The sequence below is a fragment of the Schistocerca cancellata genome, chromosome 3 (genome assembly GCF_023864275.1).
Source record: "Schistocerca cancellata isolate TAMUIC-IGC-003103 chromosome 3, iqSchCanc2.1, whole genome shotgun sequence".
NCBI lineage: Eukaryota > Metazoa > Arthropoda > Insecta > Orthoptera > Acrididae > Schistocerca > Schistocerca cancellata.
This window is the reverse complement of record NC_064628.1, coordinates 599,657,014-599,683,139: the sequence shown is the minus strand read 5'-3', so window position 1 is coordinate 599,683,139 and position 26,126 is coordinate 599,657,014. Positions and strand designations below refer to the sequence as shown.

At 41.2% G+C, this 26,126-nt stretch overlaps 1 protein-coding gene across 3 annotated transcripts in view; it reads right to left on the bottom strand.

The window, feature by feature from the left end:
* LOC126175491 (F-box/LRR-repeat protein 2) overlaps positions 1–26,126 on the bottom strand; it is a 708,226-nt gene that overhangs the window by 120,265 nt on the left and 561,835 nt on the right. For all 3 annotated transcript variants that reach the window (XM_049922311.1, XM_049922313.1, XM_049922312.1), the window contains one exon: positions 24,334–24,533. In XM_049922311.1, coding sequence (XP_049778268.1) covers positions 24,334–24,533 — 200 coding nt within the window. The remainder of the gene's footprint in view (positions 1–24,333; positions 24,534–26,126) is intronic.

The following is a 26,126-nucleotide window of genomic DNA, read 5'->3' as shown; positions in this document are numbered from 1 at the left end:
TAGACACGAAACCCATACCCACCACAGTAGTACAAGTTTATTGCCAACTAGCTCCGCTGATGAAGAAGTTATTGAGGAAATGTATGGTGAGATACAGGAAATTATTCAGATAGTTAATGGAGACGAAAATTTAGTAGTGATGGGAGAAGAAGAGAGAAGAGAAAGTACTAGAAGAATATTGAAGGGCGAAAGAAATGAAAAAGGAAGCCGCCTGGTAGAATTTTGCACGGAGCATAGTTTAATCATCGCAAACACTTGGTATACAAATTATGACTGAAGACTGTGTACGTAGAAGAGATCTAGAGACATCGGAAGGTTTCAGATTGATTGTATAATGGTAAAACAGAGATTTCGGAACCAGTTTTTAAATTTAAGACATTTCCAGGTGCAGACGTGGACTCTGCCCCCAATGTATTGGTAATGAACTGTAGATTAAAACGGGAGAAATTGCAAAAAAAAAGAAAAAAAAAAAAAGGAGATGGGGAGCTGGATAAATTGAAAGAACCAGAGGTTGTTGAGTTTCGGAGGGAGCATTCGGGAACGTTTGACAAGAACAAGGGAAAGGAATGCAGTAGAAGACGAATGGGTAGATTTGAGAGATGAAATATTGATGGCAGCACAGGATCAAATAGGCAATAGGAAAAGGCCTGGTAGATATACTTGGGTACACAGGAAATGTTCAACTTAAATGATGAAATGAGAAGATCTAAAAGTGCATTAAATGAAACAAGCGAAAGTGAATACAAAAGTCTAAAAAATGTGAGTGACAGGAAGTGCAAAATGGCTAAGCAGGAATGGCTAGAGAACAAATGTAAGGGTTTAGAGGCATATATCACTACTGAAAAGATAGATACCGCCTACAAGAAGATTAACGAAGTCCTTGGAGAAAAGAGAAGCAGCTGTATGAATATTAAGAGCTCACAGGGAAAACCAGTCCTAAGCAAAGAAGAGAAAGCTGAAGGATGGGAGGAGTACATACATGGTTTTTACAAGGGAGATGTACTTGAAGGCCAGGCGAGATACCCTCAGTGTTCAAGAGGAATATAATAATTTCAGTTTCAAATAAAGAAGGTGCTAACAGGTGTGAATATTACCAAATTCTCACTTTGATAGAGCATGGTTGCTAAATGCTAACACGAATTCGTTACATAAGAGTGGAAAAACTGGTAGAAGCAGACCTCGGGAAAGATCAGTTTGGATTCCAGAGAAATGTAAGAAAACGTGTGGCCATACTGACCGTACGACTTCTGATAGAAAATAGGTTAAGAAAAGGTAAACCTGAGTTTATAGCATTTGTAAACTTAGAGAAAGATTTTGACAATGTTGACTGGAATATTTTCTTCGAAATTTTGAAGGTAGGAGGGGTGAACTACAAGGGGCGAAAGGCTGTTTACAACTTGTACAGAAACCAGATGGCAGTTATGAGGGTCGAGGGGCATGAAAGGGAAGCAGTGGTTGAAAAGGGAGTGACCATGATTTGTAGCCTAATCCCGATGTTATTTAAACTATACAATGAGCAAGCAGTAAAGGAAACAAAAGAAAAATTTGAAGTAGGAATTAAAGTCCATGGAGAAGAAATAAACACTTTGAGGTGTGTATAAAATGGACATTAACAAAAACAAACCAAGGATAATGGAATGTAGTCGAATTAAATTAGGCAATGCTGATGGAATTAGATTCGTAAACGAGATACTGGAAAAATGGAAATGATCATATGGCGTCAGTGGCTGGGAGTTCCCAGAAGGGAAGTTCGGCCGCCAAGTGCAAGTCTTATTGAGTGCGACGCCACACTGAGCAACTTGCGCGTCGACAGTGGGGATGGAATGATGGTGAGGGCAGCACAACACCCAGTCCCTGAGGAGAGAGAATCTCCCACCCCAGCCGGGAATCGACGCCGGGCGCCCGCGCGTTGCATTCCAACGCGATGACCGTTCAGCTGTTGGCGCGGACAACGAGATGCTGAAAGTTGTAGATGAGTTTTGCTATTTGGGCAGCAAAATAACTGTTGACAGCTGGAATAGAGGGGATATAAAATATAGATTGACAATGGCAAGAAAAAGTTTCCGTAGAACGGAAACTTGATTAAATCGAATATAGATTTAAATGTTAGGAAGTTTTTTCTAAAAGTATTAGTATGAAATGAAGCCATGTATGGAATTGAAGCAAGGACAATAAACCGTTTCGAGAAGAAGAGAACAGAGGCTTTTGAAATATGGTGCAACAGAAGAATGCTGAAGACTAGATGGATAGACCATGTAAATAATGAGGAGGTACTGAATAGAACTGCGGAGAAAAGAAATTTGTGGCCCTACGTGACTAGAAAAAGGGATCGGTTGACGGTACACATTCTCAGACATCTAGGGACTAGGGACCATCAGTTTAGTTTTGAAAGGAAGTTGTGAGGGCGGGGGGACGTAGAAGGAGCCTAAGAGATTATACAGCAAACAGATTCAAAAGGACATAGGCTGCAGTAGTAATTTAAAGATGAAGAGGCTTGCATAGGGTAGAGTAGCATGGAGAGATGCATTAAACCAGTCTTCGGACTTGAGACAAAGTGGTTTTGCTCGCAACGTCTTGACACAGAGTCTACAAATTCATCTAAATACAGTGATGAAGTTTTCCCCTGTACGGGAATATACTTAATGGCTGTACGAGCGCAGGTTGTAAACATGAGATTGACAACATATGGAAGTCTGGGTCTGACCGTGGGTCGTGCCCGATTAGCTAAATGGTAAGGTGACGGCTCGCGATATCCGGGAAATCCGGATTCTAGTCTTGGTCCTGCACGAGTTTTCACTGTCGGCATTTCATTCTACAGCTGATGGTTGTCCATATTTGCAACTGCTGATATATATATCATGTATTTATTCAGTCTGTCTTCTAAGGTAAGTCGTAGGGTCAGTATTGCCTTGTGTGTTCCAAATTTCCCCGAAACCTACCTGACCTTTCCTGAGATTGGCTTCTAACACTTTTCCATTTCTCTGTAAATAATCCGTGTCAACATTTTACAACTATGACTCAGTAAACAGACGGTTCGGCAGTGTTTCACACCTGTCGGAATCAGCGATCTCTGGAATTGGAATTATTACATTCTTGCTGAAATCTGCTCATATTTAGGTATCATACCTTACACGTCAAATGGAATATTTTTGGCACGACTGGTCCTCTCCAGGATCTCAATAATTCCGGGCGAATGTGATCTATGAGGCCACGCTGAAAAGTAATGCCTCCAAACTTTTTTATGAAAACTCTTAAAACAAACATTATAACATTTTACATCTTTGTTCTCCATGTTAAATATTTTCAGCGCCCTGCCGCAAGAGGGATCCGAATTGTTGCGTGTAACACGGCGGCGTGTAAAGTACAATAGATGAACTTTTAGATACGAAATGGTATTTATATTACTACGTCATATCAAAAAGTTCATCTATTGAGTAGAAGGCGTTGCAATTTAGAAATTCTTTCTTTGTTTTTAAATATTAGTTGGCTATGGAAAAATGGTTCAAATGGCTCTGCAGTCATGGACTGTGCGGCTGGACCCGCGGAGATTCGACTCCTCCCTCGGGCATAGGAGTGTGTGTTTGTCCTTTGGATAATTTAGGTTAAGTAGTGTGTAAGCTTAGGGACTGATGACCTTAGCAGTTAAGTCCCATCAGATTTCACACACATTTGACAATTTTTTCAAATGGCTCTGAGCACTATGGGACTTAACATCGGAAATCATCAGTCGCCTAGAACTTAGAACTACTTAAACCTAACTAACCTAAGGACATCACACACATCCATGCCCGAGGCAGGATTCGAACCCGCGACGATAGCAGTCGCGCGGTTCCGGACTGAAGCGAGTTGGCTATCCGTCAGACTTCTAATACTATTTGGCAAATGACAATTGTGTAATGGAAAGCTATATTACACTACTGGCCATTAAAATTGCTACACCAAGAAGAAATGCAAATGATAAACGAGTATTCATTGGACAAACATATTATACTAGAAATGACATGTGATTACATTTTCACGCAATTTGGGTGCATAGATCCTGAGAAATCAGTACCCAGAACAACCACCTCTGGCCGTAATAACGTCCTTGATACGCCTGGGCATTGAGTCAAACAGAGCCTGGATGGCGTGTACAGGTACAGCTGCCCATGCAGTTTCAACACGATAACACAGTTCATCAAGAGTATTGACTGGCGTATTGTGACGAGCCAGTTGCTCGGCCACCATTGACCAGAAGTTTTCAATTGCTGAGAGATCTGGAGAATGTGCTGGCCAGGGCAGCAGTCGAACATTTTCTCTATCCAAAATGGCCTGTACAGGACCTGCAACATGCGGTCGTGAATTATCCTGCTGAAATGTAGGGTTTCGCAGGGATCGAATCAAGGGCAGAGCCACGGGTCGTAACACATCTGAAATGTAACGTCCACTGTTCAAAGTGCCGTCAATGCGAACAAGAGGTGACCGAGACGTGTAACCAATGGCACCCCATACCATCACGCCGGGTGATACGCCAGTATGGCGATGACGAATACACGCTTCCTATGTGAGTTCACGGCGATGTCGCCAAACACGGATGCGACCATCATGATGCTATAAACAGAGCCTCGATTCATCCGAAAAAATGAGTTTTGCCATTAGTGCACCCAGGCTCGTCGTTGAGTACACCATCGCAGACGCTCCTGTCTGTGATGCAGCGTCAAGGGTAACCGCAGCCATGGTCTCCGAGCTGAGAGTCCATGCTGCTGCAAACGTCGTCGAACTGTTCGTACGTATGGTTGTTGTCTTGCAAACGTCCCCACCTGTTGACTCAGGGATCGAGACGTGGCTGCACGTTCCGTCACAGCCATGCACCGATCCCATATTCTGCTAACAGTCATTGGATCTCGACCAACGCGAGCAGCAATGTCGCGATACGATAAACCGCAATAGCGATATGCTACAATCCGACATTTATTAAAGTCGGAAACGTGATGGTACGCATTTCTCCTCTTTACACGAGGCATCACAACAACGTTTCACCAGGCAACGCCGGTCAACTGCTGTTTGTGTATGAGAAATCGGTTGGAAACTTTCCTCATGTCAGCACGTTGTAGGTGTCGCCACCGGCGCCAACCTTGTGTGAATGTTCAGATGTGTGTGAAATCTTATGGGACTTAACTGCTAAGGTCATCAGTCCCTAAGCTTACACACTACTTAACCTAAATTACCCTAAGGACAAAAACACACACCCATGCCCGAGGGAGGACTCGAACCTCCACCGGGACCCCTTGTGTAAATACTCTGAAAAACTAATCATTTGCATATCACAGCATCTTCTTCCTGACGGTTAAATTTCGCGTTATTAGCACGTCATCCTCGTGGTGTAGCAATTTTAATGGCCAGTAGTGTAAATTGAAGCGTTCCACATCATTACAAAATGTCGTATTCATGGGACAAATATTAATGTAATATTATGTAATATGTCATCATGACAGGCGCGACTGAATATTGTTGCGGTATTAGCTTTACCTAATGTCCTAAGTTCAAGTATGTTGTTGATATTTTTATGATTTCCGCTATATTTTTTTATTAATGTATTAATATGTCCTAGATCTTTCACTCCCTTTGTGTCTCATAAATGACTGTTCCCGTATAACACACATGGAAGGCAAAAAAAGTGTATAGCAAACATCATACCTGCAGATCCAACTCTTTTCATACAATTTATTACAAAATTTCCTCATATACTCCCTTTTTTTACTACCATCTACAGACTTTTACTTACAAATGTAGTAATCGTAACTAAACTGAATACATTAATTTTACGTATATAAGCTGAACTGTTTAAATATGTTTAAATTTTATAATTTATAGTTTAACATTGCGATGAAGAAAATAAAATGTGGAATCGCATCCAAGCCGACAAACTGCTTGTCAATCCAATTGACCACAGGGCCACGACACCGTTAATGAACTCCTTCTCAAAAATCTCTCATATCCTACGCTTGCACAATATTTCATATACAATTTAAAAGAAAAACATTACGTGGTGTTGTGAGCAACGTAGCACTCATAGTGAAGGAAGAGATGAAATTTCATCAGAACATGCGCAGTCTATAACATACAGCTGGGTCCCTTCCCTGGGCTGGTCATAGCGCGGCTGACGATCATTTCAGCATTCGAGACTGTGGTTTCCAGTTATCGTGGAGACGGCGCTACAAAACATGTTTCCGTCCGTTTTATTTGCATAAGAGCACACATTTGAAGAAAAATGGCTTACTTTTAATGCTATTTCCGTGTTGTATTCGAAAAGAAATGGCACAATTTAAGTGCGACATCTACAGTGTGCTGTAGCACATTAGCTCATGATTACTCGCCACCATTGGTGGCTCCGTCAACAATGTCAGACACTGTACAGTGAACGTGTCAATAAACTAGTATTTCATTGGCAGAAATGTGCTCATAGTCAGGATGAGTGTGCTGTGTAATAAGTGTGCGGACATGAAGAATAAGGCAGTAGAATGTTAATAAAGTTTGTTTCGTATAAAAAGCTTTAACCAGATAAAAAAATTCGAAGGTGTTACTTTTCAGTACGCCCTCGTAATTCCTCTCCCGTTTCTATAATATTGTCTTCATTTCCCTTGTGTACTACCTCTGTTTTTCCCTTCTCTGCTTAGTACTGGTTGCCATTTGAGCTCTTGAAATATTCATCTCGAGATTGAAGCTTACTCTTCTGACCGTCTTTGGTTATAAGTAATACTGATTTTGTATAGTTTATGCATGCGAAAACACAGTTTTGACTTTCTTACTGTAAATGCTTCGCTAAGGTTACGACATCATTAATGGCTATTTTTATTTTCTTTCTTTTAAACAACAGAAAAATCGTTCTTTACTCTCTGTACCTGTGATATTTCAGTTTTTAATGAAAGTGTTCGCAAATTTGAAAATAGAGAAAAATTTTTGTTGTATGTACCTTGCTAATATATGCTTTTGTTTTTGTGGCTTTCGGTATTTTGCGTTATAATTTGTTTGTGTTCACACTCTTTCATCTGCAGCTGTAGATCACATTATATAGAAAAATCATTTACATCGAAAATTTGCGACTGGGAATGTTAGACTGTTGTGGTCAACATTATTTTGTTCTGTGTGGAAAATTGTGTGTGTGTGTGTGTGTGTGTGTGTGTGTGTGTGTGTGTGTGTGTGTGTGTGTGATTTACTTTTTCGAGTTTTCCCATTATCTTCAGTGTGAAACTTTTAAACTTGCACTGTGTCACTGTGTACAAGATAGGAAAACAAGATGGCGAACAGTTGAATGTGTTCTGGACAGGGGTTTTGAATCTCGTTTTGGTCTTAGGCTTGAGAGATGGATCTGACTCTGTGTGTGTATGTGTGTGTGTGTGTGTGTGTGTGTGTGTGTGAAGTACTTTGAGGCTGAATAGTAACACGGTAGAGTACTAAGAAGTAATATTTTATATTCGCAGAACACGTTATAGATAAGGACCACAGACCAACAGACGTCAAGACCTACCTAAAAATTCTCAAATTATGCAACAGTCCCCTACAGTAATTAATAACTGACGAAAGCTACCAAATACTACAAGCCATAGAAGAAGAAAAAGAAGTAATAAACGAAAACACAGCTCTCTGCAATGGAACTCTATTATCTGCCCTCAAAGTACTGTCAGACGACGCAAACCCATAAAAAACATGAAAATTAGATAAGAAATCTCCACACAGTCACTGTCACACACTCACTTACACCCCCCCCCCACACACACACACACACACTTTCACACATAAAATAATATAATGTTAACCACAATAGTCTAACGTGCCCGTTCAGTAAATTATCGATGTAAGTAATTTTTCTACATAAACTTTTCTGTGATTGCAGATGTCAGACTAAGAAAGAAAAACAGCTCTGACGCAAAATACAAAAGCCAAAAACACCACAGCATATATTAACAAGGTGTATATAAAGAGCTTTTCTCCATTTTGAAATTCGTGAAAATTTTCTCAAAAACTGAAATTTCATATGTACAAATGGTAAGGAAAAATTTTTCTCTTATTAAAAAGAAAGTGAAAGAAGAGCCACTGATGATTTTGTAACTTCAGCGAAACATGTCTGAGTAAAAAAGAAGAATAAATTATGTTTTCTTAAACCGAAACCTATCCAAAAGATAATTTATAGCCTCCTGATATCCATATCTCTGTTGCTCTTTTCTCCAAAGCTGTTTTGGTTTTAGTATAGGCGAAAACTATTTTCCCTAGTCGTACATGTTCTTACAGCTTAGCATGTTTCCTCTTAACCATTCTTGTTTAGATATTTCACGTTTCGTGTCAATCAGATTTTTTTAGATCTCTTTATTTGCGGTTACCTGCTTCATTTTCTGTAATTTTATATTTTCTTCTTTCCTCAATTATATTAAGGACGACCTATGTTATATTATAAACGACTAACGCGGTTCATAGTTTATGGCACACAGTTCTAATTGCAGGTTGCCTATCGGACAGCTCCCAGGTTGCCTATCTGATAGCTTCCAGGAGGGTTTTCAATATTTCATATGATTATTGTCTGAATTTAAAAATTTAAAAATCGTAATAAGCTCATTAAGACGCATAATGTTATATGGAAGACTTAACATAGTAAGATAAGTGAAACTATGTATGTCTGGAGGCGGCATAAGTCGCGGCGCGCAAATTATCCGAACTATACTCATCCAGTGACAGAGCATTTGCCCAGTCATTGTGATAGAGCATTTGGCCGTGAAAGGCAAAGGTCCCGAGTTCGAGTCTCGGTCGGGCACACAGTTTTAATCTGCCAGGAAGTTTCATTTAAGCGCACACTTTGCTGCAGAGTGAACATCTCATTCTGGAAACATCCCCAAGGCTGTGGCTAAGCCATGTCTCCGCAATATCCTTTCTTCGAGGAGTGCTAGTTCTGCAAGGTTCGCAGGAGAGCTTCTGTGAAGTTTGGAAGGTAGGAGACGAGGTACTGGCGGAATTAAAGCTGTGAGGACGGGCCGTGAGTCGTGCTTGGGTAACTCAGTTGGTAGAGCATTTGCACGCGAAAGGCAAAGGTCCCGAGTTCGAGTCTCGGTCCGGCACACAGGTTTAATCTGTCAGGAAGTTTTATACTCATTTAGTGTTTGATAATGATAACACTTAGCGACTCAAAACAAACTTTAAACTTAGTTTCAAACTTTTTGTAAACTTTTTCTCCCTTGCACGCTTAACAACAAATGCTGAACACAAAAACTCATTTGTAAAGTTATCAGACTTATGAAGCTGTTTTACATATAGGAGCTCCGTTCTTTAAATAATCGAGGACTCATTGGTTTCCGCTAGGCTTTGTCTTTTTATTGCAGGGGCCTTTTTTCCCCTACATCTGTTGGGGGTCTGCCAGATTCGTCTCACAGTTTAATATCTCCCATCTCATCTTCCTCCTGTAAGGTTTTTGTAATTATATGAAATATAAATCTTGAAAAATCAAAACAGATCTTCATAGAACAGTATTTATTTCGTAACAGCTCAGAGAAGTCACTCACGACTGAATCGGATATGAATAAGCCATATTGCCTTTAACCTATAATTGTCTCTCATTTGCAAAAATTAAAGTTTCCCAAGTCTAAGTGACCTACCGCAACATTAACACATGTCCAGTCACGCTCGGCATCTACCCAAAACGTATTAAAAGACACCCCTCTTCCCACCAGTTTAAGGGATCTACATCCACATCTACATGATTACTCTCCAAATCACAATTAAGTGCCTCGCTGAAGATTCATAGCACCACCTTTAATGTGTTCTGACATTCATTGCGTGTAACACGGGCACTGCTGGAGAGCGCACCACCGGCAACGGTCGATTTATAGATCAGTAAATACAAGGGAGATCCGCGCCGGTTTCCAGTGAATACCAAAACTCACTCCGGTGTCCGGTGGCTTCTATTGATAATATTGTTACGGTCTGAACGCTACTATTAGTCTCCGTTCTCGCTTATAGTTGATCTGCTAATGTTCAAAGGTAGTAAGTTTATTACTTACACTTTTTTCTTTAATTCTGTTTTTAGTGAACTGAAAAATATTTCCTTAAACCAAGAAAACAATCAATGCTTGCTGAGGGAAGGAGTGTTGTACATTGTTGCGCAATTAGTGGGTACGTAGGTTAGCCAACGAAAGTGCCAAAAGTGGGGTTTATTTCTTTTTGGGGTAGATGAAATGTAGTTGGTTGTAGTGACAAGTCGTCCTCGAGATGTTTACTTCATTTTTGTGGATGTATAGAAGCCAAGTCAAATGGACAGTAATGCTCAGTAAAACATCTTGACTCGTATGCTGTTGACAAATGTAAATTAAAAGCAATTCTTTATTGTCTTCAAAAGAATTGTTCCATTCCTTACCGAAACATGTCATTTTGGTTTCCCTTCCGTTAAACTCATTGTTACCTGGAGTTTAGTATGACTTACTTCTTTCGTCAGTCGTTCGTCCCCTAACCTCTTCGCATGTCCTTACCATTTCAGATGCCGTTTTCCCATTTCTTCGGTGATAATCATTGGGCTTTCAATTCGCTTCCTAGTTTCCTTATTTGGAATCTTCTTTCGTCTTGAAACCCTATAGCTTCTTCTCAGGAAATCTACTTGCACAGCTTCAACTCCCTTCTATCGTGATCTGCCAGTTTCCGGGATTCTGCACCATATAAACAAACGCGTTGTATTATTGTTTCATATTGCCTTTTTGTGTTTTTCTAAATTTTATCTGACCAAAGGATGAAATTCAACTTATTCATTGCTTGCTTGGCTTCTGTTTTCCTCTGCCTTATTATTTGTTTACTAGAAACCTGAATATAACTCCCAGATATTTATACTTTTTTATGCCTCTGTAGTATTTCCAGCTATGATGATGTACTGTTGTTAACTTCCTATTTTATTTTAGAAACATTTATTATTAGTCCGGATTTATTGTATGTTTCTACAACTTTCTTCATCACGTAATCCATATCATAGTTATCTGCAGCCAATATAATTTGATCTTCAGTGAATAGTAAAATCGACAGGTAATACCCATCTATGCCTAGGCCCTTTTCTTCACTCTTTCTCAGCCATTCTTTAAGAATTTGCTCATATACAGAACAAAATTACTTTCAATTGGCTTTATTTTTCGTTGAGCTTTGAGCTTCATCAGAAAATATTAATTAATTACATTATTACAAAGAAAAGGCAATGAAAAAAAGAGACTGAATCTGACGTTGTATCATGCCAGCAGTTATATATTTTTAAACTAACTAATCAAAAACAAACAATAAAAATCTATGCTAAATAACTTGCATTCATGACTCACAACGAATTATGTATCTTATTTAGCCTAGTATTTAGAGTAGCGCAACGTTAAGACAGCATAACTGTCTTGCTTTTATATCTAGTGTTGTGAGGTTCAAGAAATGTATTACAAATAGCAACAGTTTTATTAGCAACTGACTGTCTGTACCGAGCCCTAATACCTCTGACCTCTTTTTCGGAGTCAAAATGGGTGTGAATTTCTAAGGAACCAGACTGCTCAGGTCATCGGTCCCTAGACGTACATACTACACACACACCCATGCCCGAGGGATGACTCGAACCTCCGGCGGGAGGAGCCATGCAGTCCGTTATATGATGCCTTAAACCACGCGGTCATTCCGCGGCTTTTCGCAGTACTTACGGGAGATATACATTGGCGGCAGTAGAGTCATTCTGCAGTCACCTGGAAAAGCCCGTTCTCTAAATTTTCTCAACAGCGTTTCGCGGAAAGAATGTCGTCTTCCGTCCAGGGATTCCCATTCGAGTTCACGGAACATTTCCGTAATAGTCGCGTGGTGATCGAACCTACTGCTAACAAATCTAGCAGTACGCCTCTGAATTGCTTCAATATCTTCCTTTAATGCGACCTGGTTGGATCCCAAGTATTCGAGCAGTACTCAAGAATAGGTCGCACTAGTGTTCTTTACTCGTTCTCCTTTTCGCAGTCCTTACGGGAGATATACATTGGCGGCAGCAGAGACTACCATTCGCTTCCCATATTACCAACCTTACATGTTCATTCCATTTCATATCGCTTTGTAACGTTACACCTACATATCTAATTGACGCAGCTGTGTCTAGCAGCACACAACTAATAGTGTAATCGAACATTACAGGATTGTTTTCCTTATTCATTTGCATTAGCTTACGTTTTTCTACTTTCAGAGTTAGCTGATATTCATCACGCGAAATAGAAATCCTGTTCAGGTCATTGCGTATCATCCTACAATCACTCAATAACGACACTTTCCCGTAAACTAGTCGCAGATTGCTACTCACTCTATCTGCCAGATAGGCTATGGGTGTAGACAAAAAGGACGGTTGTATCACATTTCCCCGAGACACTCCTCACGATGCCCTTTTGTGAAATCTCGTTTTATTTCGTGTGTAAACTTATAACACGTGTAATTAACGCTCTACTGAGGAACGATCTGTCGGCGCAAAGTAGTGTATTTCGTGCTCTTGTCTAACGCCCGCCACAGTTGAACGGCGTAGCCGCAAGCGCCAGAGACGACATACGCAGGCGCCGTTTGCTGCAATACTATCGCTGACTCCTTTCGTATTCCTATAGTCCGTTCATCGCAAGAATAAACCTTCTGTGAACTAACATAAACGCAATGATTGGTCAGAAGCCGTAGCACACGTACACTGGTGTCGTTACGCTCTTGGAAGTAGGTCCTACTTATGTACTAGAGATCTTATTACTAAGTTACGTTAAATGAAACTTTAAGATATTCAAATGTATTTACAGCCATCGACGTTTTTCTTAATCACGCTTTAGTTACGTAGTTTTTATTTCAAAAATCGTGTACAGTCACAGCCTCTGCAGCGTTGCGCTGTCATTGCAGTATGCAGTATGAAAATGGCTGAGGCTGCTTTCTGTTCCGTAGTGAAACACGCGCGTGGAACGCGGTTAAAAAGTGCCGAGAAATAGGCTCTTCTTAATTTTTTCATAAATTTACCGAGATGATGGGCTTTGAAGTTTTCCCAGCGTTGTATATACTGCAATTGATAAACAAATTCACACTGAACGTCTAGTCAGTCGCTAGTGTAAAGGAATACGCGGATCCAAAGGCGTATGTTCTTGCGTTGGTTCAAATCTCCCCAGTATCATTTCTTTTTCTCGTTCAAACTGAAATACCTACATCTCGTAATTATAAACCTCATTTTTTTATTAATAATGCAAGTCTTCTTGTTTCTAATTACATATTAGACGCAAATTTCTGTTTCCATTTCAAATACTAATTCTTAATTATGGATGTTTTATGAAAGACTGTTCATAAAAGTTGCTTAATTTAAGAAAACGTAATTTAATTATTAAAGCAAAAATGAAAAACCAAATCCTCTTTTTGGACTATGTCCTTTGTTTTGCACCACAGAGATAGATAAGTATCGCAGGAACATGAAAAACAATCGCTTTCACAGCATCGAGTACATCATACAAATGCTGCATTTTTACATTTGCTACTGTACGTTACAATATGAACGCAACAGAACTGATCTGGAGCCAAGCTGCGGGATTTGGCCCGAGAAGTGACAAGACTGTTAAGCTGCCAGACGTACTGGAACTAACGCGCGCAGCTTTTTCACACGTCACCGCCAAACGCTGGCTGGATATGGAACGGCTCGTCATAAAAGTAGAGAAAATGCTGCGCCTGGTTGGCTTCGTGGATTCTGTTGTTGATATGTTCCTTATCAACGTAGCAGGTGACACTTCCAGAACTGAAATGTAATACCTTCCGTGGCTTCAGTATTTAATTATACGATGAAATCTTTCAGTACTCTCTTACGTTACACACAGCTCACGCAGAAAAATTACCCTACGGTTAAGTCAGGAACTTTCATCATTCTTGTTTTTAATTACAATAGTACGTTAGCTAAAAACGATAACGTGTGCGGTTTTTGTCTAGTCGTCTAAAGAGCGTATTATGGGAGATTTGCAGTGAATTATTTCATTCTGCTTAAAAAATAAATGACATTCGAAGCTGTATTGCTCCTCTGCTCATCTCTTTTTACGAGTGAGCTGCAGCTGGCCACGTCACTGCAGGCTAACTGTACCAGCTGACCGGCCAGTGCTGTCCAAATTCAATGCGCCGGTAAAGCTGTTGTCCTGTATTGTCGCCAAGTCGATGTGCATGTAACGCACAGCACGATACGTACCCTTATTAGCGTACTTGACAGTACTCGAGACAGCTTGGCTGCAGTCCCATGCGAAACTGAAATCCAATGAGGTTCCAGCAAACGTGGAAGAATACATAGTGCAATGTTTACATCAGGTTTACTCTTATGATGAACGGATTATCGTTTTTATGTAACTGCTAAGTGTAATAAGACTTAGAAGGAGCGTGTCTGGCTTTAATCGTACATGGCGGTAGACGTGTCCTACACTAGAGCATTTCTTGTTAATTCTCGTGCGCTATCTTAGGCGCATAAGAGGAATTTCATGTTAAATGGAAATAAAAGTATAGTGTCAAATGTGTGGAGAGCGCTTCGAGAAGATTACTCAACACGTCTATGAAATTAAGGTGCGTACTCAAAACTGATTTTTGACTTCCCAAGAACCGCTTTCTTTGAGTTACTGCTACGTCACAGACTGGGGTTGCACATAATTCGATTACGTGGAAGAATCTTCAATTTCTACCACAGTTGTTATATTCCTCTTGTGATCATTGGACAATTTAACTTGCAAATCGCATTCACTCCGCTTCATGAAATCTGAATTAATATGTGATAATTCACCATTGCACCCAGGTGAGCCAGTGCTGTATCTGCTCGGCGGAAAAATTATTTCTGTGTATGCCGTACTGAAGAATTCCAGGGGGTGTAGCAGCTTCCTGAAATCACCGTAAAAGGTGACTGAACTTCATCAAGTAGACTAAAATTGCGTGTGTGGTGTGAGTGATGAAGAGTTAAAGCTATATCGGCGGATTATGCAATTAAATAAATATTTCACACAGAATCAAAGTTCGATAATTGCATCTTTATATCAGTTCAGAATTTTGTCTTTGGACATTCGATGTAATTATTCGTGATACATGGCAATGACTGCTATCGCTTAAAAGTCAAGTTCATGCACAGAAGGTCAGCTCTAATAGTTGGCAGTACCAGGCAGTGAGTTTAACAGTTGAAATATTCAGCTATTTCGAATTTTAATTTTCTCAGCGTTAAATGGTGTTGTCTGTGTAAGTGTGTGCTGCGTAGTCCAAACTCACTAGATTACACCAATTGCTACCCAAAACGCTTGGCCTTATGCGTCATATGTACCTCGTTATAGATACATACAGTTCAGTCGTCAAACGACAAACCAACAAACAGACATATACATCCACACGAATTTCGGTAAAGAGAGAGAGATAATGTAGGTGGCGACACAGAACAAGACGAATGTGGTGAGTGAATGTGTGTAAAAAATTAAGACACTTTTTAATAAACTATTGTTATTCTGTTGATTGTTGTACATTGTAAAAGATACTTGGCGTATAAAGTTAATCTTGTAAATTTTTTTGTTGCATGTCCTTGAAACTGTTGGTGACAATGACTGCTGAAGCAGCCGGGAGACATGCAGACGTGTCGCAGCCTATTTCTCGCAGCCATAAAGTTGCTTAAAGGCAGGGCTTGAATTTGCTATTACCGCTTTCAACTGTGTCAGTTTGTGAATACTTTATCAAAATTACTTCTATGTCGTGGCTAAGTTCACTGGCACAGATCCGATTGAATAATTGATGTTACTGTAATTAGATGTATCCTATTTTCAATAATCTCTTCCTGATTTGTAGATAGAACTACACTCTTCTTCAGTGCTGCAACATACTGAGTGTCCATTTTTGTATTATTTTATGGAAATTTTCTTCAGAGCTTCGTGAAATAGTTGATTAGTGCAGAGCGGAAACTTCATGGTACTAACTCGCTAGCAATTCAAAATGAATACCCAGGAAATGTCAAACGTGCAATCGTTAGATAATATGGAGGCCAGTGCTATGTCTGAAAATGAAATGAGATCCAATTCCAGGATGACATTGTCAGCACTGAGTCTTTAACAAAGCCACCGAGGGATGAAATGCAGGAAATTCCAAGCACAAGCGATGATGAATTAGATCATAACAGTAGGTCCCAATTGATGGGTACACTGGCAAATATAACTACCAAACTTGGTAAAATTTATTGCATAGCCGCTCAGCAACCCAGTAAGTCTGCACAAATCAGTAAAATAGATGCCATCAAGCTGAAATATTAGAACAAGTCGAAGACTTAGCAACTACACGAGGCTCAAACAAGATAAAAGATGAGGTACAAGAGATTCAGGGCTCCAAAGATGTACTTTCCTCAAAATTTTCAAAACTTTCCAAGGATGTATCAAATATAGAAACGCATCAGGGAGAGATTGATCAAACTGTAGAAGAATTAGCATATAACATAGCTCAAATAAACTTTGGCCATGAAGAATTAATGAAGGGAAAACTCGGAACAGCATACAAGAATTACCTCGATCACGTTCATGAATGGGTTGAGGTCAAAAACAAACAGGATTCTCCTCATATTCTGCAAAGCATAAAACCTATTGTTCAAAAACTTCCTAGAATTATCTCATCCTCTGATAATGATATAAAACAAGATATAGAACAGATGAAACAGCAAATTGGTCCGAATTTTTTAAGTGGAAGGAGAATCTGGAAGAGACAGTCGAAAATGTGTCCACGGAGGTCGTAAAAAATAGGGGGGCTGGTGCAGATGAAATTTCTACGACTGTGCCAGTAAGCAGAAAACAAACCTCGAGCAACGGATCAGATTGCGACAGCAAAAATTGCTGGCCGATGTCACTGACTATGAATTATCATGAGCATGCTTCATTATCTCCACAAAATATTTATACCTCAACGCTAGTGAAGGGGAAGTTATTATGATATAGATAATATCAGCCCTTTATCCCAGAAAGATAAAGTATGAACCCCACTGTCTTTATACGAGTAAGAGGATTTCGAAATACATTGCCAGATACATCCAGGTCGAAGACTCATTATGAGCAATTGATGCCATGAAGTCTTCTGCAAGTTATGAGGAGTTAAAAAAACTTTCTTCGTCAAGTACTGGTCTAAATGGATTCAGGAGCGGCTACACAAAGAAGTTTAGAACTAGGTGTCCTCTTCATTCCGTAGTGGGACGCTACGAAGACACTTCGAGAAATATCTCAACAAGGCAAAATAATTCGATGCTCCGATGGCACATTTGGATATTATTAGAAACCTTAACGCAAAATTGTCACTTGACATACAAGAAAAACTGCTCCAAGTGTCTGAAGTGAATTTAGAAACGTTTTGTCTGCTCTTGATTCTATAGATCTTCTCTTGGAAGAGGCTAGGTTAAGAAATAATGGCTTATATTTACAAAAAGGAGGTGCTAGAAGAACCAGCACGAACGGAGTTAATGAGTCGGTCCATCTTCAGAATCTGAATTGGCTGTTCTCGAATCTTAACGATGATGCACTGGGCGCTATGAACAATTTTAAAGCAAATGGTGGTCCGCATGTATTCCGTAACATCCGTGGTAGGCCGAATCGTGCTAAAAGGAGACTGCACACCTTGTCTCTGAACACGCGCCGTCTAGGACAGCGTATTGGGTTCTACTGTATTACTTAAGTCTTCGAGCCACTCACATATCCGAGAATTTATGCCGTATACTCGGAACTTCGCATTGCTTTCTAAATCTGTGCCGATTTGTGGACAGAAGTTTTTCTGTCTTAGGTCTGACAAAATTTCGAGGTCCTTCGAAGATTGCTCGCTAATAGATGTATATGAATGAAATCAGCTCGCCAAAAATGTACAGAGATTGACAAAATCTGCAGTCTAATAGTTAGTGCCCGAAGCGTTTGTAACAACGTCGCAGAATCATGACTTTCCAAAAGAGCTCTTCCACCCAAATTATACTTGTGACTGAGAGCTGGAGAGGAATTTATGGCGAGTCGCTAGAAACCAGTCAGAAGGTTGATGGAAAAAAAGTAATTGGGGAAGAGTCAGTGGAAACAATTGTAAAGCATATTTTTTTGGGGCTTTCGCAAAGTACTATAGTTGGAGTCACGAACGATGGCGGTCGAGTTCAAACTTGTTCTGCGCACTTCCGCACGCATTCTCCGACAGCCAATGAGCGTTTAGCATGTTCTGAGTGCCCTGCTGCGAATGCCGTAGCTAATGCGAGCATTAAACGAGATCGTAGCAAGTTTCTTAGTGAATTACGATTCCATTTGTTGCGCGTTGCCATCGCTGTTTGTGATGGTAAGTGATACATACTGCATAAGCAAACAAGAGACGTAATTTGCTTTCTTGAAGCGGAAAGTACGCGCATGCGCGTACCACAACTGTCGCTTGGAATCGTCAACTATGCAAACCGCGTCCGTGCCTCGACATGCGCGAACCGCCATCGTTCGTGGATCGGATAATAACTGCTGGTGTTCCCACAGCACTATCTGACGTAACGTCTGGGAGCCATAAAGCATCTAGGATTATGTATATGGAGTGGTCTAATATGGATGACTACTGAAAACTGAGTAGCTAATAATGTAGATTACATAGAGGCAGTGCATACCTACCGCTTATTCTAAATTTTTTCCTCTTGCTCCAGTTTGTGGCCTACATCCGTCATCTATCATCTATTAAATCTAGATCTACTTCGACATTTGCACTCCGCAAATTATCTTAAGAAGTGTGGCAGAAGATACTTCTGATATCATTATCGTTTTGTCCTGTTACATTTGCAACTGGTGAGCGGGAGAAAGGCTGTCGGTAAGCCTCCGTAAGCGCTCGAATTAACCCGACTTGCCCTTCGTGGTCACTTCGCGAGATGTGCTTTGAAGAATTGAAACGTGTTGTCTTTGTCTTTGTGGAACATATGATATTAATAGTAAATCTCTTCGTGGTGCACAACGCCTCTGTTGAGGTTTCTGGTACTGGAATTTCTCGAACATGTCCTTTATGATCTCGCGCTTGCAAAACTATGCTGTGATGAAATGCGCAGCTCTTGCTTGCATCTTCTCTATCTCTAGCATTAATCCTACCTGACAAAGAGCCTTGATCTGAGCAATACTCAAGAATCGAACTAATTGAAAGCTAACTCTCTCATTAGGATTCATCTAACGACTCCCAACGTAACAACTGCATTTTCTACAACTAGCACCATGTGATCGTTCGGCTTCAGGTCACACGAAGCGGATATTTTCAGATGTTTTGCGGTTTTTACTCTTTTCCACTGACTGATCACTATCTGCGTAATGGAGCAATGGAGGCTCTTATCCATATTTACGTGCGACTGCCTTTTTTCTGGGGAGGCAGGATGTTAGACTTCTGACAGGTTTGGTGCGCTCGCCATGTCTTCCTCTCCTGTCCCAATCTCTTCATCTCTGAGTAGCACTTACCGCTGTTATCTATCGTACGTATTCTATTCTGTGTTTTCTCTACACTTTTTTCCCTGCAGTGCTACGTCTAATACATCGAAAGTTATTCCTTGACGTCCTGTCATCGTGGGCCTAGTTAGCGCTTTCCACATATTCGTTTCTTCCCCTAATCTGTGGAGAACATCCTTATTTATTATGTTATCAGCCCATTTAATTTTCAACATCCTTCTGTTGCAATATATCTACAAACGTACTCCGCAAGCCATTGTACGGTGCATAGTATCTTTCCCGTCCCACTCGCAAACAGAACCCCTCCGTACGAGTCCTTCGAGGTACTTACGCGAAATATACGTTAGCTATAGAAGAATGGTTCTGTAATCAGCTTGAAATGCAGGTTCTGTATATTTTCTCAACAGTTTTCCTTGATAAGAACGTCGCCTACCCTCCAGGGATTCCCATTTGAGGTTCCGAAGCATCTCCGTAATATTTGCGTGTTGATCGAACGTACCGGTAACAGATCCATCAGCCCGCTTTTGAATTCCTTGATGTCTTCCTTTAATCCGAGCTGGCAGAGATCCCAAACACTCTAACAGAACTCAATAATGAATCGCACTAGTACTCTATGCTCCGTCTGCTTCACAGATGAACAACGTTTTTCTAAAATTCTCCCAATAAATTGAAGTCGACTATCATTACATGCTCGTTCCGTTTCATATCGCTTTGCAGCTTTACTCACAGATATTTATTCGACGTGACTGTGTGATAATAATAATGCTATATTGCAACATTACGAGCCGGCCGCGGTGGCCCAGCAGTTCTTGGCGCTTCAGTCCGGAACCGCGCAACTGCTGCGGTCGCAGGTTCGAATCCTGCCTCGGGCATGGATGTGTGTAATGTTCTTAGGTTAGTTAGGTTTAAGTAGTTCTAAGTTCTAGGGGACTGATGACCTCAGATGTTAAAGTCCGATAGTGCTCAGAGCCATTTGAACCATTTTTTGCAACATTACGAGCTTGTTTTTCCTACTCACCTATGTTATATCACATTTCTGTATACGATTATTTAGAGCTAACTGCCATTCCTCACACAAACTAGAAATTTTCTCTAACTCATCTTGTATCATACTAAATCCCAACACTTCGATTCTTTTCTTTGCCGTATTTCTGGAGTCCATGAGCACTTCCGTATGTACATTCTCAGAAATTTTTTCCTAAAATTAAAGCGTGTGTTTAATACTAGTAGCTGTCTTTTAGCGAGGAATGCCATCTTTGCCTTTGCTGGCCTACTTGGTTCTTCCGTCATGTGTTATTTTGCTTGAATCGCTGGAGAATTGCTTCACTTCGCCTCCTTTATGGGCCGCAATTTTGATGTAACTTTATCGCTGATCTGATTTCTGCGACTCCTCATTACTTTCGTGTTGTTTTGGTTTGCTCTTTATTCGCAGTGTGTACTAATTATGCTGGTCGCTCCGTTCCAAAAGTACTGTAATAGTTCCTTCTTTTCACTGAACACAACAATGCCATCAATAAATCTTATCATTGATACCTTTTAATCCCGAATTTTAATCGCGCTTCTGAATCTTTCTTTTAATTCCGGCATTTTTTCTTCGATATTCCGATTAACGGTAGAGGAAAAATGAGATCATCGTAAGGCCTTATTGGCGTTGTTCGGCCACCTGGTGGAACTCTTTGTATTTGACACCATCTGAGCGACTTGTGCTTGTTTGTGATGAAGACGTGATGAAAGGGGATTGTTTACTACTTGACCGAGCTGTCGTCATTCCATGTCAGTCAGGTACAGCTAGTGCTCTGGCGGGGTGCGCTGAAACATTGCTTCCTTACGGCCTGTATAGTTAGTGGTACTAGCCGTCCGAAAATGAAGAAGTCCTGCTAGTAGACTTGGGCGTCAAACTCGCTGTGTAGGGTAGCGTTTGTAGTCAGCTGTTACATGAATAAAAGAGTAGAGCATATTGCACACTGACTGATATGAATATTATTAATAACTATGTAAACAACAACTAAAAATGCGTATTTTAAATGCATATTTTTGCCACAGTACACATCGTACCTTATACAGATTAAACTTATCAGTGTAGGCATTATATCTTACGTTCCTCGTTTACGAGGGGATGTGTTGCCTGCTTGCACATTTCATACGATTTATGTACTTTGGCGTTGGTTTTGTTTCTTTTTTCTCTTCTTCTTCTTCTTCTTCTTCTTCTTCTGGTGAAATCAGTATCAGAGATAAAATTATTGTGACAAGTGCATGCGGGCATCAAATACACACTGTAAGTAGAAAAGACATGGGATCTCGCTGTAGTCGCTTGCACTTCCCACCGTCACGATCTATTAAACACTTCAGACCAAACGTTATTGTTGCTTTTGCTGTCGTCTTCAGTGCGAAGCCAGATTTGACGCATCTCTCCACATTGGATTATCCTGTGCAAGGCTCTTCATCTACGAATAATATCTGCGCCCTACAACCATTTGAATGGCTCTGAGCACTATGGAACTTAACGTCTGTGGTCACCAGTCCCCTAGAACTTAGAACTACTTAAACCTAACTAACATAAGGACATCACACACATCCATGCCCTAGGCAGGATTCGAACCTGCGACCGTAGCGGTCACGCGTTTCCAGACTGAAGCGCCTAGAACCACACGGCCACACCGGCCGGCACAACCATTTCAACCGGCTTACTGTATTCACCCCTAGATTTCCCTCTACAATTTTTTTCTCCCCATACTTCCCTCCAACACCAAATTGACAGTAACTTGATGCTTCAGAATGTGTCATGTCCTATGATACGATCCCTTTTATTAGTCAAGTTGGGCCAAGAATTTCTTCTCTCCCCAATTATTTTCAGTACCTCGTCATTAGTAATGCGGCCATCCATCTAATCTTCAGCTTTGTTCTAGACCACCACATTTCAAAAGCTTCTATTCCCTTCCTGTCTGAACGGTTTACCGTCCACGTTCCGATTCCATAAAAACCCACACTGTAGACAAATACCTTAAAAAAAGACTTTGTAACACCTTAATTTTAACTGAAGTTAGCAAATTGCTCTTTTCAGACATTCTTTCGTTGCTATGGTCAGTCTGCATTTCATAACCTCTCTACTTCGGCAATCATCAGTTATTTTTCTACGGAAATAGCAAAACTCATCTACTCTCAGTTTCTCGTTTCATAATCTAATATCACCGCCCGATTTTTTTCATTAGGTTCCGTTATGCTTGTTTTGATTTTGTTGATCCTCCTCTTATAACCTCTTTGGAAGACACTATCCACTCTTTTCAACTGCACTTCCAAATCGTTGCTGTCTACAACAGAATTACAATGCCATTGGCAAACCTCAGTTTTTATTTCTTCTCTCTGAACTTGTACTGCTTTTCCAAATTTCACCTTAGTTTCCTTTATGCAATAAGACAAAACGTGCGTCATGATGAGAAATAGTTCAACAGTTGTACACTGAGTTGACAAGTCATGGGATAGCGATATGCAGATACACATATAGCAGTAGTGTCGCATGCACAAGGCATGAGAGGGCAGTGCATTGGTGAAGCTGTCATTTGTAATAATTCGTGTGAAAAGGTACCCGACGGTATTATGGCCGCTCGACGGGTACTAGGACTTTGAACGCGGAATGGCACTTGGAGCTAGACACATGGGACATTCCATTTCGGAAATCGTTAGGGAATTCAATATTCCGAGATCCCCAGAGCCAAGTGTGTGTGGAGAATACCACATTTCAGGTATTCCCTCTCACCACGGACAACGCAGTGGCCGGCGGCCTCCATTTAATGACCGAGAGCAGCTGCGTTTGTGCAGAGTCGTCAGTGCCAACAGACAAGCAACACTGCGTGAATAACCGCAGAAATCAATATGGGACGTACGACGAACGTATACGTTAGGAAAGTGCGGTGAAATTTGGCGTTAAGGTCTATGGCAGCAGACGACTGACGCGAATGCTTTGATTAACAGCACGACATCTCCTGCATTGCCTCTCTTGGGGTCGTGACCATATCCGTTGAACCATAGACGACTAAAAAACGTGGCCTGGTCAGATGAGTCCCGATTTCAGTTGGTAAGAGCTGATAGGGTTCCAGTGTGGCGCAGACCCCACGAAGCCATGGACACCAGTTGTCAACAAGTCACTGTGCAAGCTGATGGTGACACCGTAAGGCTGATGGTCTGTGTTTATATGGCATGGACTGGTAGCTCTGGTCGAAGCGAACCGATCATTGACTCGAAATGATTATGTTCGGCTATTTGGAGACAATTTGCAGCCATTCATGGACTTCATTTTCCCAAGCAAAGATGGAATTTTTATGGATGACAATGCGCCATATCACTAGACCACAATTTTTCGCGACTGATTTGAAGAATACTCTGGACAATTCGAGCGAATGATTTGGCTACCCAGATAGCCCCACATGAATCCCATCGAACATGTATGGGACATAATCAAGACATCAGTTCGTGCACAAAATCCTGCACCGGCAACCCTTTCCAGTTTATGGACGGTAAGCGAATTCCAAGGACTTGAGTCCATGCCTCTACGCCAAGCAAAAGGATGTCCGACACAATATTAGGAGGTATCCCATGACTGTTGTCACTTCAGTGTATACGCAGCTCCATAATTAACGAACAGTTTATTCAGCTACCACTGATTCCTGGCGCCGAAAGTTCAGAATCTATTAACATCCCAGAAGTATCTTGTAGCAGTACGGTAAAAAGATTGATGACTTAAGTATTGATGTCGCTTGCATGTACGGTACACTGATCAGCTAAACAATGTTGATGCACCTGATTTATCTATATTGTTTTTAGAGTGAAGCCCTAGACTACGCGTCAATGCACAGTTGACCGGCTGCCGCTTGTGGCGCGCGCCGTGGGCCTGCGGCAGCAGTGGGGGACTGACCTGATGAGGGCCAGCAGGGACTCCAGCGAGCTGACGTGCAGGCCGGAGATCTCTGGCCGCAGCGAGACGCTCTTCCAGAGCCGCGTGTCGTAGGCGATGACGCGCCACTTGCGGCAGACGCGCGCCATGCGGCATATCTCGCGGTGCGACAGGTACGAGAAAATGTGCAGCAGCACCTTGTCCGGCAGCTTCTCGATCGTCTGGAACACACACACATATGCCCACTATAAGGCTGCATTCCCAACCTATTATCAGTTTTATACCTACGTAAACATTTATTGCCCGAGCGACTCCACAATAAGACCGCTTATGATACCACGTTTCTTGTAGCCACATATATTTTGTGAAAACGTTCAGTTGTGTACACAGCAAAACATCGGTTTCCATAAATGTAAGACAAGTAAAAAGTGAAACGATTGTAATGAAACATAGTCTAGAACACAGGACACTGCCTAAACATGTAAAACGTCGTTGATGTAGCAAATTGTCGAAACGAGACAATTCGACGCCATGACTCGGCTGATAACTTCAAAACGTTTCATTAATGAAATTCACCGCGAATGCCTGTATTCCCATCCGGAAGGACGACGGTTCAATACCGCGTTCGGCCATCCTGATTTAGGTCGTCCGTGATTCCCCTAAATCGCTCAAGGCAAATGCCGGGATGGTTCCTTTGAAAGGGCACGGTCAACTCACCTCCTCGTCCTTCCCTAATCCGATGAGAGCGATGACCTCGCTGTCTGGTCTCCTTCCCCAAACAACCCAACCCAACCCAACGGAGGATAAACTCAGACGAGGGATTTATGAGGAATGAAATCGGCCATTATACATTTTTTCCGGGTAAAACACACTTCCACCGTGTTTAAGTGACAGTAAATTTTCCCTCGGAACTGTAAAACTTATCAATCCATTGAATGGTTAAGGTTTTATACACCGGCGTAAAACTTCCAGGCACTTTAGGAAATGAATAACCCTCTCCCCCACCGCCCCCACCCCCCACCCCCTAAAAAAAAATCTTCGATGTGCAGGAATATATACGCTGCGTATTTTCGTACCAAACACAGCACGTTAGTTTCCGAAGCAATGAAATCGAGATTGCGGTGCGCTTTTATAAGCTAGTCATAGCTCATGTCACGTGATCTCGCCAGGCGATGATGGCAGATCTTCAGAGTGTAGGACACGTGATGTAGTCAACCAATAGCAACATTACTGTTAAGAAGCGTGAACACACAAATAGAAAAAGTTAATGGTTTAAATTAATATACATGGTGTAGCTACAAGGAAAGCTAAGCTTTCACATATAATATTCGTCTTTCTGCGTGCGTTGCACTTAATGATATATCACGCAAATGTGCCAGTAAGCCGGCCGGGGTGGCCGAGCGGTTCTAGGCGCTACAGTCTGGCACCGCGTGACCGCTACGGTTGCAGGTTCGAATCCTGCCTCGGGCATGGATATGTGTGATGTCCTTAGGTTAGTTAGGTTTAACTAGTTCTAAGTTCTAGGGGACTGATGACCTCAGAAGTTAAGTCCCATAGTGCTCAAAGCCATTTGAACCATTTGTGCCAGTAAAATTTTTAAATAATGACGGAAATGTCTGGCTCGAGATTTTTCTAAGTGGCTGGCCTTCAAAGCATTAAGCTTTAAATGGGAGTCAAACGCTCTTTGTTTGAAGAAGTTCAAAGGACATTCTTGCACATAACATAATTCATCTTGCGTAAAGTGAAATTTGCTTTGAAAGTAACGCTTTTCACACCACATTCACAATATTTTCCCGCGACATGTTAGAATTCAT